General features: G+C 48.4%; 1 protein-coding gene across 1 annotated transcript; it reads left to right on the forward strand.

The window, feature by feature from the left end:
• Window positions 1–1,017: 1,017 nt before the first annotated feature.
• On the forward strand, window positions 1,018–2,620 carry LOC118996351 (very-long-chain 3-oxoacyl-CoA reductase-like). The gene is made up of 4 exons (XM_037059707.1): window positions 1,018–1,061; window positions 1,302–1,336; window positions 1,545–1,626; window positions 2,432–2,620. The coding sequence occupies exons 1-4, from the start codon at window positions 1,047–1,049 to the stop codon at window positions 2,618–2,620; spliced, it is 321 nt and encodes a 106-aa protein (XP_036915602.1). The 5' UTR covers window positions 1,018–1,046.
• The last annotated feature ends 15,574 nt before the right edge of the window (window positions 2,621–18,194 follow it).

The following is an 18,194-nucleotide window of genomic DNA, read 5'->3' on the forward strand; positions in this document are numbered from 1 at the left end:
CAGAGGGGCACTGTGGTTCCCACAGCACATTTCAGCAGGTGGGAAAAAAGACCAGCGTTCCTGAAGATAAGACAATTGAAAGTATCTAGACAGAAAAGCAAAAAAGAAAAATGAGCAGAGCCCGAGGGACCTGTGGGACGTCATCAAACATACTAGCGTGTGTGTGTGTGTGTGTGTGTGTGTGTGTGTACATACACACATGCCTGGGTTGTGGGCCAGGTCCCCAGTAGGGGGCGTGCAAGAGGCACCCACACACTGATGTTTCTCTCCCTCCCTCCCCCCTCTAAAAGCAAATAAATAAAATATTTTTATTTTTGTATAATTTTATTTATTTATTTTGAGAGAGAGAGAGGAAGGGAGGGAGAAAGGGAGAGAAACATCAGTGTGTGGTTGCCTCTCATGTGGCCCCCACTGGGGGACTTGGCCTGCAGCCTAGGCATGTGCCCTGACCGGGAAGCGAACTGGCAACTCTTTGGTTCGCAGCCCGCGCTCAATCCACTGAGCTACACCAGCCAGGGCAAATAAAATATTAAAAAAAAAAAAAGCAAACAATCCAGTGAAAAAGGGGAGCTACATTTGATAGGCATTCTACAAAAGAGGAAATCCAAATGAACCTGTGAAAGGAACCTATAAAAACTTATTCACCCTGGCTGGTGTAGCTCAGTGGATTGAGCTTGGGCCTTTGAACCAGACGATCGCGGTTCGATCCCCAGTTAGGGCACATGCCTGGGTTGCAGGCCAGTTCCCAGCGGGGAGCGGGGGACCCACAGGAGGTAACCATACATTGATACTTCTCTCCTTCCCTAATTTATTTATTAAAGATAAATAAATAAAACCTTTTAAGAAATCTCCTTTAAAAATAAATAAAATAAATAAATTCAAGTAGATGCTACTTTTAAAAATATATGTGTCCCATCTTAAAAGAAAAGTAAGCTAGGAAATAAGAAAAGGTGGGCGTTGAGGAGGGTTGGTGAAGGGAAGGACTGATGGTTCTGGTTTTTTGTTATTTTCCCCAGAGACTCTCGGATCTTATAAACTGCAACATCATGTCTGTGGCCCAGGTCAGACTCCGCTAGGAGGAGCTAAGTGCAAAGTCAGCATAGCTCTGACCACTCTGGGGGGATATCCAGAATCCTCCTGCCCGGACTAGCCGCCAGCCCACCCCGTGGAGAAGGTGCCAGGGGAATATTCCCCCCCCCCAAAAAAAAGATAGGGGGATGGGAGTGGACTTGAGGAAGGGGGGGATGCAGATTGAAATATCAGAAACGGAAAAATGAGGCCCTGCCCACTCTGCCCTACAGATGACCGCAATTGTCCTGCCCCAGATGGTGTCCAGGTAAGAGGCCGTCTTTTCCTCTTCCACTCTGGGTGCTCCCCGATCCAGCCTCCAGGCTTTTCCCCTTCCCCAACTGTCCCCTTCACGTTTCCAACACTTCCCTTTACCTCCGACCTTTCTCAGATTAGGGCGTGGCTCAGGGGGCGGGAGGTGCGCGAATCACCTGGACCCCCTCCTCCCCACCTTTCAGTTCTGTTTCCTCCTCCAGGAGCAAAGGCATCATCGTCAATATCTCTTCAATCCTTGGCGAGAAACCCAATCCACTCTTCTCCGCGTACTCAGCTTCTAAGGTACACCGACCCCGCAGACCCGGGCGAGGGCCATCCTGCCGACCTGAGAGACTCCTGCCATATCCCTGAACACGCGCACGCGCGGGTGTGACATCTGGGGCACAGTCCACTTTTAAAAATATTATTAAGAGACACGGAGGCCAGGGGACGAGAGAACAGTGGGGAAGGAGCACAGAGAGGTCCGGATGCAACTCCGAGTGGGGGATGGGAATAGAGGGAGGGCTTGCAGCGCCGAAGTCCTCAGGGATTTAGGGGAGCACAAGGGGCGGGGCTGGGAGCTGGGACCGCGCTGGGGCGGGGACGAGCGCGAGGAGCCTGCACGCAGAGGCTCGCGAGCCGGAGACCCTCTCTCCTCCCTCCGCAGGCCTTCGTGCGGAACTTCTCCCAGGCAGTGGGCGCGGAGTACTTCGCTCAGGGAGTCCTGGTTCAGGTGCCTGACCGCGGGGGCGGGGCTCACCAGCGCCGAGACCTGAGTGGCAGCTCTGTTGGGGGTAGGGGCTTAGAGACCGCGGAGGCTCAGGGGTTGGAGCAGAGAAGGGCGGAGGAGGCTGGGCCTCCGAAACACTTAAAAAGGAGCAACCTCCCGAACAGCCGGAGCTCCGGGGGCGTGGCCTGTACTTGGCGGGGCCTCTATAGGGCGTGACCGACGCGGGTCTGGGCGGGGCCTAAAGGGGCGGGGGTCTCTGAAACCTGAGTCCCGGAGCAGCAAGTGGGTGGAACTCTGGGATTCCCAATGGGAGCCTGGGAATTGACTTCGGCCAGGGTGAGAGGGGAATTTTTCCATGCACCTCTTTTCTGCCTGCAGACAGTGAACCCCGTCCTGGTCGAATCAAGTATGACCGCTAACATAAAATATCGGATGTCTCTAATGAATTCTGAAGACTACGCTCGCCAGGCGTTGGACACCCTTGGCCTCACCTCCCGAACTCCTGGGTGCCTCAGTCACGCTGTGCAGGTGCCTCCATGGGGCAACTATGGGCGTAGAGCTGGATGAGGAGATGTCCAGAGGAGGGGAGGGCCTCCACCTTGGGCTGGGGAGACAGGAGAAGAGATGGGGGGACCCACGGGTGGGGGGTATCCTGATTCCCGGTCCCTCTTCTCCCCAGAGTTTCCTGGTAGCTCTCCTGCCCAGTTGGCTTTCTCTCAGTCGCTGGAGAGTCAAGCTTTCATATCTGCTGAGCAGTTCTGGTACGAAAGTAAAGCCCTCTAATAAAAGGCCTTGAAGCCGTTGTGGCCATTTGCTGCCCCGCCTCCCACAATCCTGGGCCTGCGCTGTGGATGTCAGCACCGCTATCCCACACGTGTGAAGAGCTAACAAGCTTGGGAGAGAATCGGACACTTGAACACCCGGATATTTGGTGACAACTGTGGCATCTTAAACCTCTGATAGAAAGGTGGCCTTTTTAATATGTGGAGCTGAGACAACTAGATCCCTATCTGGGCAGGGAGCGAGATATAAACATACATGTGGATGTATATATACCAACGATTTTCAACTTTTTTCATGTGATAGCACACATAGACTAATGACTAAAATTCTGCGGCACACCCAAAAATATACTTTTTTGCCGATCTGACAAAAAAAGGTATAATTTTGATTCATTCACACCAGACAACTATTGATGTGTGTTGGTTATTGTCATTTTTTGTTTGACAATCTGAAGTGCCCCTCCCTGACTAAATAGTCAGGTGTAGCATACTTTTCCAAAAGGTAACTTATTTATTTTTAGAGAAGGGAAGGGAGGGAGGAAGAGAGGGAGAGAAACATCACTGCCCACCAGATATATATTTTTTAAATATTTTATTTATCTTTAGAGGGGAAGGGAAGGAGAGAGGGAGAGACATATCAATGTATAGTTGCCTCTTGTGCGTCCCCTGCTGGGAACTGGCCTGCAACCCAGGCATGTGCCCTGACTGGGAATCGAACCTCAATCCTTTGGTTCACAGACCTGCCCTCAATCCACTGAGCTACACCAGCCAGGGCTCTTTTTTAAAAATACATTTTATTGATTTTGCTATTACAGTTGCCCCATTTCTCCCCCTTTTTCCTCCACCCTGCGCACCCCTTCCCACCCACACCCCCCCCCCCACCGCTTAGTTCATGTCCATGTGTCATACATATAAGTTCTTTGGCTTCTCCATTTCCCATACTATTCTTAACCTCCCCCTGTCTATTTTCTACCTACCATTTATGCTATTTATTCCCTGTACCTTTCTCCCTTCCTCCCTCCTCTTCCCTGCTGATAATCCTCCATGTGATCTCCATTTCTGTGATTCTGTTCCTGTTCTAGTTGTTTTCATAGTTTTTGTTTTTGTTTTCTTTTTAGGTTCAGTTGTTGATAGTTGTGAGTTTGTTGTCATTTTACTGTTCATAGTTTTTTTATCTTCTTTTTCTTAGATAAGTCCCTTTAAAATTTCATATAATAAGGTTTGGTGATGATGAACTCCTTGAACTTGACCTTATCTGAGAAGCACTTTATCTGCCCTTCCATTCTAAATGAAAGTTTTACTGGATAGAGCAATCTTGGATGTAGGTCTTTGGATTTCATGACTTGGAATACTTCTTTCCAGCCTCTTCTTGCCTGCAAGGTCTCTTTTGAGAAATCTGCTAACAGTCTGATGGGAACTCCTTTGTAGGTGACTGTCCCCTTATCTCTTGCTGCTTCTAGAATTCTCTCCTTCATTTTAATCTTGGCTAATGTAATTATGGTGTGCCTTGGTGGGTTCCTTCTTGGGTCCAACTTCTTTGGGACTCTCTGAGCTTCCTGGACTTCGTGGAAGTCTATTTCCTTTGCCAGATTGGGGAAGTTCTCCTTTATTATTTGTTCAAATAAGTTTCCCACTTGTTGCTCTTCCTCTTCTCCTTCTGGTATCCCTATAATTTGGATGTGGGAATGTTTAAAGATGTCCTGGAGGTTCCTAAGCCTCTCCTCATTTTATTGAATTCTTGCTTCTTCATTATGTTCTGGTTGAATGTTTTTTTCTTCCTTCTGCTCCAAGCTATTGATTTGAGACCTGGTTTCCTTCCCATCACTGTTGGTTCCCTGTACATTTTTCTTTATTTCACTTTTCATAGCCTTCATTTTTTCCTCTATTTTTCTACCATACTCCACCAGTTCTGTGAGCATCCTGATTACCAGTGTTTTGAACTGTGCACCTGATAGGTTGGCTATCTCTTCATTACTTAGTTGTATTTTTTCTGGAGGTTTGATCTGTTCTTTCATTTGAGCCTTTTTTGTTTGTTTGTTTCCACAGCATCCTGGCACTGTATGTGGGGGAGGGGTCCGAGAGGGAACAGGGCTGCTTGCTCTGCTCTCTGCCAGCTTTCAGTCACTTACCAGAAGCACATCAGGCCCTTCCGGTACTGATTCCCAGATGAGTGGGCTTGTGTGCATGCTCTAGGACCCTGTGCGTCTCTCCAGTGAATTCTCCTATGAGACTGGGAGTTTCTCCGGCCTTGCAACCCCCACAGATTTTTTCAGTCAGAGGCTTTGAGGCTTTATTTTCCCATGCTAGAGCCCAGTGGTCTGTCTCACTCCCCAGTTGTTCCTCTCAGTTTATCCAGGTCTGCCAGCCACTGCCTTGCTGAGAGTCCTCTCTGCCTGGCTGCCCATCTCTGCCCCTCCTACCAGTCTGGATGAATGTTTCTTCTTTAACTCCTTGGTTGTCAGACTTCCACACAACTCAATTTTCTGGCAGTTCTGGTTGGTTTTTATTTTTCAATTTGTTGTTGTCCTTTTGGTTGTGTGAAGAGGCACAGTGTGTCTACCTACGCCTCCATCTTGGCCGGTACAGAATCTTTCTAATTTGTACAGAAAGTTGAGAGGAACAACAGAAAGAATCATTGAATTCTAGTTAATGATATGCGGGAATTATTTAAGGAAGATGTACTGATATCTGCAACTTACTCTGAAATGCATCGAAAATGCATTAGATAAATTAGTAGATAGAGTGATGGGTAGAGTGGATAGAATTATAATAAGACAAGCATGTTAAAATATCGGTAATAGCCCTGGCTGGTGCAGCTCAGTGGATTGCGCATGGACCTGTGAACCAAAGGATCGCGGTTCGATTCCCAGTCAGGGCACATGCCTGGGTTGCAGGCCAGTTCCCAGCAGGGAATGCATGAGAGGCAACCATACATTGATGTTTCTCTCCCTCTCTCCTTCTCTTCCCCTCTAAAGATAAATAAATAAAATCTTTAATTTTTTAAAAAATATTGGTAATAAAATCTAAGTGGTAGGCACATGGGTGTTCACTGTAGGTTTCTTTTAACTTTTCTGTATGTTTGAAATTTTTTATGATAAGGAAGTTGGGGAAAATCATGGAGCCATGAAATAAAATTTATAAATAAAACTACTTAAACAGGTTTAGAAATTATTCAAGAAAAGATTATTCCATAAGCAAAGTGTGGCAATCTCAGATGAAATATTTACAACTTACGTCTCACACAAAATGTTTACCTCCTTAATATGTAAGAAAAACACCAAATGCCCAATATTTTATTTTTTGAAGATTTTATTTACTATTAGAGAGAGGGAAAGGGAAGGAGAAAGAGGGAAAGAAACACCAATGTGTGGCTGCCTCTCGCGCGCCCCCTACTGGGGACTTGGCCTGCAACCCAGGCATGGGCCCTGACTGGGAATCCAACCGGCAAGCCTTTGGTTCACAGGTCAGTGCTCAATCCACTGAACCACGCCAGCCAGGGCCAAATGTCCATTGTTTTAAAATGTACAAAAGAAATGATGCCTTGGCTGCCGTGGCTCAGTGGATGGAGCACCCGCCTTGGAATGGAGGGGTCTCCAGTTCTATTCCAGATCAGGGCGTGTGCCTGCATTGCGGCCAGGTCCCCGCTTGGGGGCGTTGGAGAGGCAACCAACTGACATTTCTCTTGGGCATAGATGTTCCTCTCCCTCCTTTACCCTCTCTCTAAAAATAAACCAATAACATCTTTAAAAAAGACAAACGAACAGAGAAACCAATACGAACAGTCCTTAACTCTATGAAAAGAAGCTCAGCTTCACCCCTGATAAGAATAATGCCAATTGAAATGACTCGAAAGTAGCAGCTCTCACCTATAAAATCGGCACGCATGCTGAAGCCGGAGAACACACTCGTGCATGGCCGCTGTGCATGCAAAGGGATGCTGCCTCCCTAGGAAGGAATCTGACGCTAGCGAGCCAACGAGGCAGCATGAGCAGTGCCTCTTCCAGGAACCCTCTTAGACCCTTGAAGACTCCGCTTCCGTAGCCGGAGCAATCAGGGCTGAGAAGAGCTCACCTCGGGGTCAAGTTTGATATCTTCCAAGAACAGAAAGGAAGAAGCCCGTATGTCTGGAACAGGGTGGGGCAGTTTGTAATTTCCTCTTTTGAAGATGTTTGAACCCATCACAGTTACGAGACTGATATCTATCTACTCATCACCCAGATTCTCTGCCCGGTAATATTTGCTTTTANTGGATGGAGCACCCGCCTTGGAATGGAGGGGTTTCCAGTTCTATTCCAGATCAGGGCGTGTGCCTGCACTGCGGCCAGGTCCCCGCTTGGGGGCGTTGGAGAGGCAACCAACTGACATTTCTCTTGGGCATAGATGTTCCTCTCCCTCCTTTACCCTCTCTCTAAAAATAAACAAATAACATCTTTAAAAAAGACAAACGAACAGAGAAACCAATACGAACAGTCCTTAACTCTATGAAAAGAAGCTCAGCTTCACCCCTGATAAGAATAATGCCAATTGAAATGACTCGAAAGTAGCAGCTCTCACCTATAAAATCGGCACGCATGCTGAAGCCGGAGAACACACTCGTGCATGGCCGCTGTGCATGCAAAGGGATGCTGCCTCCCTAGGAAGGAATCTGACGCTAGCGAGCCAACGAGGCAGCATGAGCAGTGCCTCTTCCAGGAACCCTCTTAGACCCTTGAAGACTCCGCTTCCGTAGCCGGAGCAATCAGGGCTGAGAAGAGCTCACCTCGGGGTCAAGTTTGATATCTTCCAAGAACAGAAAGGAAGAAGCCCGTGTGTCTGGAACAGGGTGGGGCAGTTTGTAATTTCCTCTTTTGAAGATGTTTGAACCCATCACAGTTACGAGACTGATATCTATCTACTCATCACCCAGATTCTCTGCCCGGTAATATTTGCTTTTATCTCTCCTCCTGTTTATGTGGTGATGATGGTGATAGATGGACCGTTGATAGTAAGTCAAGACATCATGACTCTTGACCCCTAACCTCTTTAGCAGGTAATTCCTAAGAAAAATGTCCTAAGAACAGCAAAGCAGTGATGGAACTGAGGAAATTTATCACTAACATATGCTAGACATATTTTTTCCATCATTAAGTAAAGTTCAATGGAAACTGGAGGTTGAAGTCATCCTTTTTGATGATTGCTAATGATCAATATCAAGCTGTGATAGTTTTTAAAAAATATTTCATTTATTTATTTTCAGAGAGAGAGGAAGGGAAGGAGAGAGGGAGAGAAATATCAATGTGTGGTTGCCTCTCATGTGCCCCCCACTGGGAACCGGCCTGCAACCCAGGCATGTGCCCTGACTGGGAATTGAACCGCGATCCTTTGCTTTACAGGCCCGCGCTCAGTCCACTGAGCTAAACCAGCCAGGGCAAGCTATGATAGTTTTTAATTTCACAAGGAAGCATCCTTACATAGCAAATTGGCCATTCAGTTCCCCAGGACACATGCGGCTGCTCAGCCTGGGTTGTGCTCCTGCGGGAGCCGCGGTTCCACCGCCGGTCAATGCCTGCAACTCTCGCCCCTACGGTGCATCTCTCCAGAGGAAAAGAAATGGCAACAACTGCTGCAGAGGAGGAGGCTTCTCCCATCAGCGGTCACAGCTCTCTGACGCCAAATCTCAGCTGTTCTGGAGCACAGCTTGATAAATATTCTTCCGTCATGACCAGGGAAGCTGGATTCAAAGCCAGGATCACCACCATCCTAGGCGTTCACTCCCGGCAAGCAGCACTCCTCGGCCGCTCCTCAGGTGTGGCGACGAGTGCGCCTGCACTGAGGCCCAGGTGGACCTGGGGAACATAGCCAGACACTAATTTCCGTACACAATCCATATGCAGAAACGTTCCAATTGGCACAACCATGTATGTTTTAGCAATGTGTTTTCCATGCAGAACCCACCTGTTGTATTTGTCGTTATGGTTACCTTAGTCCTCCTCAACCTGCACCCGCTCCTCATGGTTGTTCTGTGCTCCGCGGCAGTGACAGCTTCCAGGCAGACACGCTTTGGACTTGAAAGGCACCTGTGAGTTCTCTGGAGTGAGGAATGCGTTGTAGGAATAAGCTCTTACACAGCTGGCCCTGGCCGGGGGCACCTGTTGCTTGGAGCGTTGTCCCCACATGGGAAGGTTGCAGAGTCCGTTCCCACTTGGGGCACTCCCCTAGGCTGCCGGCTCGGTCTCCAGCAGGGCCACGCATGGGAGGCAACAGCTCCGTGTTTCTCTCTCACGCTGATGTTTTTCTTTCTCTTTTTCTTCCTTCCTCGCTCTCTAAGATCAATGGGCGTGTCTTTGGGTGAGAATTAAGAAGGAGGAGGAGGAGAAGCATCTCGCCTTGACCAGTGTAGCTCAGTTGGTTGAGTGACCATACCTACTGCAAAGCAGAAGGTCACTGGTTCAATTCCCAGTCAGGGTGTGTAGAAGAGGCAACCAACCAATGGATGTTTCTTTCTATTTCTCCCTCCCTTCCCCTCTCTAAAAATAAATATTTAAAAAATAATAAGGCCCAGTGAAGGGAGTTGGGGGAAGAGCTCTCAGGAAAACCTAGGAAGTCAGTATATCTGGCTGCCAGAGTGGGGTCACCAAGGACAGTGGGTGAGGGCCTCTGGGCGAGGCGGTTGCCCCCGTATCTGGCGGTGGGCTGGGGTCTGCCCTGGCCAGCAGCAGGGCAGAAAGTCGAGAAGAAATGAGTAGAGAGTGAGGTGGGAACAAGGTCCTGTGCTTTTGCATCTGTCTCTCTCTCTCACTGGAGGGGAGAGCGAGAGCAAGCTGAAACCCACCGGCGCCTCTGCATCCGTCCACCTGGAACCACCCAGGAACAGGCAGCACGCTTCACCTCCTCCTCTCCGTGTGTCTGCACGTTTTCTCCTGGGGCCAACTGGAGCCCAGAGCCCTGAGACACGGAGGTCCAGCTCAGCCCAGTTGACAAAGTACAAGACCACCACCAAAGCGTGCCCACGGTTCTCTATTCCCCAGTTTCTGTGAGACTGGCATTCCTTCCTTAAGTGTTTGGAAGGTTTCGCCAGTGAGACCATCTGGCTTTTTGTGGAAAAGTTTCAGATTATGGGTTACATTTCTTTGGTAGACGTAGGACTATTCAGATGTTCGATTTCTTCTTACGTCAGTTGGGGTAAGTTTCATTGTTCAAAGGATTTATCCACTTGGTCTAAGTGTTCCAATGTGTTGATATAAAGTAGCTCATACTACCCTTGCGTTGCCCTTTTTCGTGCCTGTAGGATCTATAGCGACGTCTCCTTTGGATTCCTCACGTTAGTAATTTGTTTTCTCTTGTTTCTGTCTCTTGGTTTTTAAATATTTTTTAATTTTTAAAAAGATTTTATTTATTTCTTTTTGAGAGAGAGGGGAAGGGAAGGAGAAAGACTGGGAGAGAAATATCAGTGTGTGGCCGCCTCTCATGTTTCCCTCCAAAGGGCTGCTTTTTTAATCTTTAAAAATATTTTATTTGGCCCTGGCTGGTGTGGCTCAGTGGATTGAGCACCAGCCTGCAAACCAAGGGGTCGCCGGTTCGATTCCCAGTCAGGGCACATGCCTGGGTTGCAGGCCAGGTCCCCAGAAGGGGGCATATGAGAGATAACTACACATTGATGTTTCCCTCCCTATCTTTCTCCTTCCCCTCTCTAAAAATAAATAAATAAAATATTTTAAAAGTTAATTAATTAATTTGTTGGTTTGTTTATTTGAGAGAGGGGAAAGGGGGGAGAGAAATATCGACATGAGAGAGAAATATCAATTGGTTGCCTCTTGTTGGCATCCCGGTCAGGAACCAAACCCCCATCCAGGAACAAACTCCACAACGCAGGCATGTGCCTTGACCAGGAAATGAACCAGGCAACCTTTTGCTCGGCTACAGGAGGCCCAGTCGACTGAGCCACACCAGTCAAGGCTTGGCTTGCTGATCTTTACATCATATGTCTGTTTTCTCTTTCATTGCCTCCTGCTTTTACCTGTATTAGTTTATGTTCTACTTTGTTCTTTTTCTGCTTAGGTGTTTGTTTAAAATTTTTACTTTTGTGATATATGCCTTAAAGCTATCCACTGCCCTTTAAATGTTAACAGCATCTGCAATTTTGTTATTTTACACTTTTACTATTCTTCACTTAAAAAGATTCATTATTTCTACTTTTTAATGAAAGATTTTATTTTTATTTATTTATTTTTAGATAGTGGGCGTGTCTGGGAAGAGGGGGAGAAAGAGAAGGAGAGAAACATTAATATGTGGCTGCCTCTCACATGCCCCCCCCAGGGATCCAGGTGGCAACCCAGGCATGTGCCCTGACCAGGAATTGAACTGGCGACCCTCTGGTTTGCAGGCAGCGCTCAGCCCACAGAGCCACACCAGCCAGGGCTCATAATTTTTATTTTTATTCCTTCTTTGACTCATGGATTATTCAGAAGGATTTTACTTACTTTCTGAGGAAGATATTATACTTATCTGACTCCTACAGTCTTCTAATTTAATTCAAAAGTGATTGGAGGCTAATTTTCATTAGCCCTTGACATTTTTTAAAGGCTTGATTTATGGCCCAGAATATGGTCATTTTGGTGAATGGACCATACGGAATGTCCTTCTTTTTCTCTGATAGCCTTCCTCACTTCGACATCTGCTCTGTTTGAAAATTAATATAGTCAGATATACTGGCAACAAATCCCCTCAATTTTTGTCTGAGAAAGTCCTTTTCCCCTTTCATTTATTTTTTAAAAGATTTTATTTATTTATTTTTAGACATGAGGAAGGGAGGGAGAAAGGGAAACATCAATGTGTGGTCGCCTCTCGCGCGCCCCCTACTGGGGACCTGGCCCACAACCTAGGCATGTGCCCTGACTGGGAATCAAACCAGTGACCCTTTGGTTCCCAGGCCGGTGCTCAATCCACTGACCCACACCAGCCAGGACTCCCTTTCATTCTTGAAGGATAATTCTTGAAAGATAATTTAGCAGGTTCCCCCTCCCCTCTTTCTCAGCAGTTTAAATATTTGACTCTGCTCTCTTCTTGCTTGCACGATTTCCAAAGAGAAATCAGATACACTTTTCATCTTTGTTTCTCTTTGAATAAGATGAGTCTCCCTGACTGCACTCTGGCTTCTTTCAGGATTTTCCCTTTATCTTTGATTTTCTGTCATTTGACAATGATGTGCCTCGGTGTCTTTCTTTGATGTTTATTTTGCTTGGTGCTCTCCGAGCTCCCCGGCCCTGTGGTTTGGTGTGTAACATCAGTTGGGCAGAGTGGGCTGGCGTTGGGTGTTATTTCCCTTCCTCCGGCCAGTTAGGCTGACAGTGTGGCAGGATACTAAGCAGCTGGGGAAATTCCTTGACAGGTGGTATAAGGGAAGCCAAGATAAAATAATTAAATGAGGCCAAATAACATGAGCAATTTACAGGCAGCTAATGAATCATGAGGTTTTATCTTCCCTAACCAAGGGCCCTTAGGAGCAAACAGTTTGCATATTCCAGACCGTCCTGGGGCAGACTGGCCTCGGTCCCAGTCCCTCTTCAACAATGTTCTTTGAAAATAAAAGTAGCCAGCCCTGGCTGGTGTAGCTCAGTGGACTGAGCACAGGCCTGCAAACCAAAGGGTCACTGGTTCAATACCGGGTCAGGGCGCATGCCTGGGTAACAGGCCAGTAATGCTGACCCCTCCATACCCATAGTTTGATGAATCAACCTATTGAAGGACACACCTAAAAAGCTAATGAATATTCTATTCAGACTGTCCCTTAAGATCTCCCCTAGGATTTGCTCTGCAAAGATAAAAAACCACAAAGCAAAGGACCGCCCACCCGCCCACTCGAGTGCGCTCACTAGAGCATGCCCACACCTTGTATCCTTGCTTCCTTTCTCCTGAGCTCCAAGGGTCCCCGCAAGACTTGCAACCAAGGAAGTAGTGGGCAGCAGCAGCTCATCCCGGGCCAACCCACTGACCTTGTCTCCAAGGCCCTCTTTCTCTTTGACTTTCTCCTGTTGCTTCCTCTATCTCAGGCCCTTCCTTGTCTCACTGTGCCCAGCTTTAGTAAACATACCCTCACAGTCACTTGGACTCATGTTGTGAAATCTTCCCCGCACAAAGGCAAGAACCCACATACGATCAGCCAGTGGCCAGAGGCAGACCCGCTGCGGCCCAGACACTGGGTAGTAACAACTGTGCTTTAGCAGGCGAGGCTGTTGCGAACTTCAAACTGGTCCTTCTCCTGCTCTCCAGCGGAAGCACAAGGGGATTTCTCTACTATTTACTGTGAGGACCTCCCCAAGCTCCTGGAGGTAAATCTCACCAAATCGTCCTGGAGGGGGGCCTCCTACAACTGTGTCCTCCTGGCATTTTTAGCTCTCAGAGTTGTCCACATAGAGCATCCAGCAATTTACCACGGACAGTTCTGGTTTGCCTACTCTGACACTCTGACAATTTCTTCTTCTTTTTGTTTTTTATTTTATTTTTATTTATTGAGTTGAGAGAGAGAAAAAGAAAACATTGATTTGTTGTTCTATTTATCTATGCACTCATTGGTTGGTTCTTGTATGTGCCTTGACCGGGGATCGAACCCACAACCTTGGTGTATGCGGACAACGCTCTAACCCACTGAGCTACTCAGCCAGGGCCTCAGCAATGTCTGCTTCTAAATTTGCCACTCTGGTAAGTTTATTCTCTGGACCAGTTTCCCTGTCAGTCTCTCCAGGCTTGGGGGCACGGTTTTGTCCCATGTCCTTGCTTCTCTTAAGCGTTCTAGACTTGTGAATTTCCCAGTCTGTCCAGCTTTTTACCTGTGAACACTGAGTGGCAACTTCCAAGGTGCTCGCACGTGAAACTGGAAACCGGAAGCTACCTTAAAGGGCCACACACACGTGAAAAGAATGCATAGTCTGCTGTTGAATCTGGTGTTTCATGTATCAGTTCAAGTTTGGTAGCTGTGTTGTTCAGATCTATAGTCTTTTTTATTTTTATTGTTTTGCTTTTCTGTCAGTTATTCATGAAGCGTAGTAACGGCTATGATTGTGGATTTGTCTACTTCCCCTCTCGGTTTTGGCAACTCTTGCTGGTTGCTTTTGAAGATACATCACTGGGTTGTAAAGCTAATGTATAAACCCTGAATTCAACCTCGTTGGCAGAAATACATACGGCAATGATGTTACCCCATGTTTCGGCTTACATTTTCATTTTCTTAATTACATTTTTTGGAAGAGCAGAAGTTTTCTGTCGTGATGAAGTCTGATTTATCTTCTTTTATGATTACTGCTTTTTATGTCTTGTCTAAAAAATCTTGGCCTACCCCAAGTTGGTGAAAATGTTCTCCAGTGTCTGTTTCCTGGGAGTTTGACCATTTTATCCTTTATATTTATTTATTTTTTTAAAAAATATTATTTATTTATTTATTTATTTTCAGAGAGAGGGGAAGGGAAGGAGAGAGGGAGAGAAATATCAATGCGTGGTTGCCTCTCATGTGTCCCCCATTGGGAACTGGCCTGCAACCCAGGCATGTGCCCTGACTGGGGATCGAACCGTGATCCTTTGCTTCACAGGCCCACACTCAATCCACTGAGCTACACCAGCCAGGGCTATCCTTTATATTTAAATCAATCACTTATTTTGAGCTCCATTGAGCTCCATTTTGCGGGTTGGGTGTTAGCTTCAGTTTGGTTTGTGCAAATATCCGCTTGTTCCACACCTTTTATTGAAAGGACTGTCTTTTATAGGAAAGCAACTGAGAGTCTTCTATTTATTTATTTATCGGGGGAATTTGTTGTTCTACTTATTTACGCATTCATTGGTTGCTTCTTATATGTGCTGTGACTGGAGACAGAACCCGCAACCTCGGCACGTGGGGACAATGCTCTAACCACCCGAGCTACCTGGCCAGGGCCCTCTATTCTACCTGTGTGATATATAGAAAGTCTTTTTTCTTAAGACTTCTATTTTTTTCGAGAGGGGGAAGAGAGGGAGAGAAACATCCATGTGTGGTTGCCTCTTGAATGCCCCTATTGGGAACCTGGCCCACAACCCAGGCATGTGCCTCAACCAGGAATCGAACCGGGGACCCCTTGGTTCGCAGCCCGCACTCAATCCACTGAGCTGCACCAGCCAGGGCAGAAAAATCTTAACATCAGGTACTAAAGCCTTGTGTCTTTGACATTCAAAGTCCTTGAATCTCTACATAAACTTTTTTTTTAGCGTTTACAAAACAGGATTTTATTTAAATTTGTATACAAATCAAAATTTACCAAAATATCATCATAAACGAATTTGTCCTCCTGCCCCCAAATGGACATTATAAAAAAAGCCACATTCTCTTCCTGACATTTTCCCAGCCAGTGGATTCTGGTGGCGGGGGGTGGGGTGGGGGTGGGTACAGTCAGAAGTGTAGGGGGAGCGAAGATATACTGACAATACAATTTCAGTGATTTCTCATCTTGGAATGTCCTAATTAGAGGGATTTCCTTAGGAATCAGCTCCCTTCAGTTTTCACATTAAAAGGAAATCACCCTGGCTGGTGTAGCTCAGTGGATTGAGCACAGGCCTGTGAACCAAAGAGTCGCTGGTTCGACTCCCAGTCAGGGCACATGCCTGGGTTGCAGGCCGGGTCCCTAGTTGGGATGTGTGAGAGGCAACCACAATTAATGTTTCTTTTCCTCTCTTTCTCCTTCTCTTCTCCTCTCTTTAAAAATAAATTAATTAAATATTTTTTAAAAATGAAATGAAATTATCTACCCAAAATTCCAAATAAAGCTTCTGGCCTTATTTTTGATATGGGGTAAGGAGCATATTCAATATTAAGGCAGATGGTAAAATTCATCCACTCTTTTTTTTTTAGAACATGTCGACGGGGAGGTGCATTGGTTGCATTTTCCTCCTCAGGGCCTCTGGGATATTGTGAACTGCAAGATGACATCTGTGGTTCAGATGAGGGCTGAATCTCAGTGTGCATGCCTCCTCCTCCAGGAAGCCCTCCCCCATGACTCCTAAACACGTCAGGCACCTCTTGGGCTCCCCCAGCCCCCTGATCTTCCACACTTTAGCTCTGATGATTCTGGATGATAGATGTGCCTCCCCCACTGGCCTGTCAGTCCCCCAAGAGCAGTGTCAAGGATACTGAGGTCACCACAGTGTCCCCAGAACTGCCTTGAACAAGGCTAGCATAGAGGATGAACTTGGATGAGTAGATGGAAGGAAGGAGTTCCTAGGAATAGAGGAAGTGGGGGCTCAGAGGGGACCCGAGTGGGGGACAGGGTTCAGAGCCACCAAGGGCCCAGGCATGGAGCAGAGCCTCAGAGGCAGAGAGGGGTGGGAGGGTCTGAGAGGGGATGGAAATGAGAAAGGGGAGGGGGCCCCCAAGGGGAGGCAAGGTTGCAAGAGGAGAGACAGAGACTCAGAGTGTGGTGGCATCTCAGGGAGAGCCTTGGGGACTCGGAGGGGGAACTGGGGTTCGGACAGAGGGGTTGAGGCCGAGGGAGGGGTGTGGGCACTCTGACAGGTGGTGGAGGTGGCGGAAGACCTGGGGCCGGGGCCAGGTGGGAGCTTGGGAAGTTCTATTCTGGATCCTCCTCCTTCCGGGGACAGCGAGGCCTGGGCTTGGCTCCCCCACCCTGACCAGCTGCTGGGATCTGGCCTGCTGGTGATGGGCCCCACACGCTTTGCTGGACAGACATTGGACACCCTTGGTCACTCCCTCCATACAACTGGGGACCCCCTCCCCACTGTCCTGGTGCTTTGATGAGGCGGCCTGAGGCCGGGAGCTCACTGGAAAACGACCTGCCTGGGCCAACAGTTCATGACAAAGACACTGGGCCGCAAAGAAGCCCTGCCCCCACGGAGGGCAGAAAGGAGGGCCGGAGGCCCTGGGGTGGGGTGGATCCTTATCCCTGGTGCCTCTGCTCAGAGTTTCCTGCCCAGGTGCCGGGTTATTTATTTTTTAAAGATTTTATGTATTTATTTTTAGACAGAGGGGAAAGGAGGGAGAGAGAGGGAGAGAAACATCCATGTGTAGTTACCGCTTTCACTCCCCTCACCGGGGACCTGGCCCGCAGCCCAGGCACGTGTCCTGACTGGGAATCGAACCGGCAGCCTTTCGGTTCACAGGCCGGCACTCAGTGCCAAGCCACACCAGCCAGGGCCCAGGTGCCGTTTTGACCCATTGTTGCAGCTCCAGGGTTTGCCGATGTTAGATCAACCTGGTGCCCATGGAATCAACTGCGGTTTGAGCAGAGAGGATGGCCACCTGCAGGCTCCCCTCCCCCCCCCCTGAACTGTGGCCGTGGCTCACACACAGGCTCCCTCTCCACCTGGCTTCATCTTTTCTCCCCAGTAATGGGGCTGCTCGTCCACATCCTGGCTGTGGGACGTGATGGAGGGACAGTTGGGGCCTTGGGGACCTCATCGCTGCATGATGGGCGATGACACCACCCCCCTTCTGGGGCGGTGGCCAGGTTGGCTTAGGCCCGGGCAGCAAAGCGCAGAGCACGGCCCGGCACGTGGAACGGGCACTCAGGGGGACAGAGGGTAGGAACTGTTGGAGCTTCCGATCCAGGTCAGAATCTTAGCCGCTGGCTCAAAGACACTATGCCGTTCCTCCAGGCAATGCCTAATCAGCGCCCGCTTCCTGCCTAGGAGAAACCACCCCCCCCTCCCGGGGCCAGGGGGCAGTGCCAGGAACTGTCGTGCATCCAGGGCACACAGGTACCCAGTGAAAGGCTGCCACCCTTCCCCAGTCCCACAGCCAGGAAAGGGTGGGGACAGGACAGAGTGCACCTCCATCTGAGTGCAAACAGCTAATGTTTACCAAGTGTTTACCAAGCGCTTTCCACGAGTCAGGACTTGTGTGGCCTCCTGGGGGAGCCCTCCTGGCCTGCCTCCCAGATGCCTGGTCCCCAGATGCCTGCTGTGAGAGCCTGGGGTGCCCAGGCGGGGGGGGGGGTCCTGGCCCCTGCTGAGGGGGGTGACTTTGGCTGGGCCTCTGCCTCCAAGGCTGCAAGTCTGTTGAGAAGGGGCACTGAGTGAATCCTTGGGAGCATGGGACTTGTTATACAGCAAGTGCTAAATGATTGCAGCTGTTAGGACCCTTTCCCTCATTTCACTCAGGTGGAAACTGAGGCTCTGGGGAAGGTCAGAGCTTCTCAGGCCAGACCAAGGAGATGTTTGCAAACCCTGAAAAGAACATTGCCGAACTTGGGCGAATACATGTTGAATTAAACGCCCACAAACTGCACGCTGCTCTTCCCTCGGTCGATCTCTCGTGTATCAGTGACGCTGACCCTCTGGCTGTCTCACCTCGTCCTGGACAAAGGCAGCGTAAGCAGTTCTGTATAGAAGGACAGGAAACACAG

Source organism: Sturnira hondurensis, unplaced genomic scaffold (assembly GCF_014824575.4).
Source record: "Sturnira hondurensis isolate 20B ecotype Veracruz unplaced genomic scaffold, ASM1482457v3 Scaffold0001020, whole genome shotgun sequence".
NCBI classification, from domain to species: Eukaryota; Metazoa; Chordata; class Mammalia; order Chiroptera; family Phyllostomidae; genus Sturnira; species Sturnira hondurensis.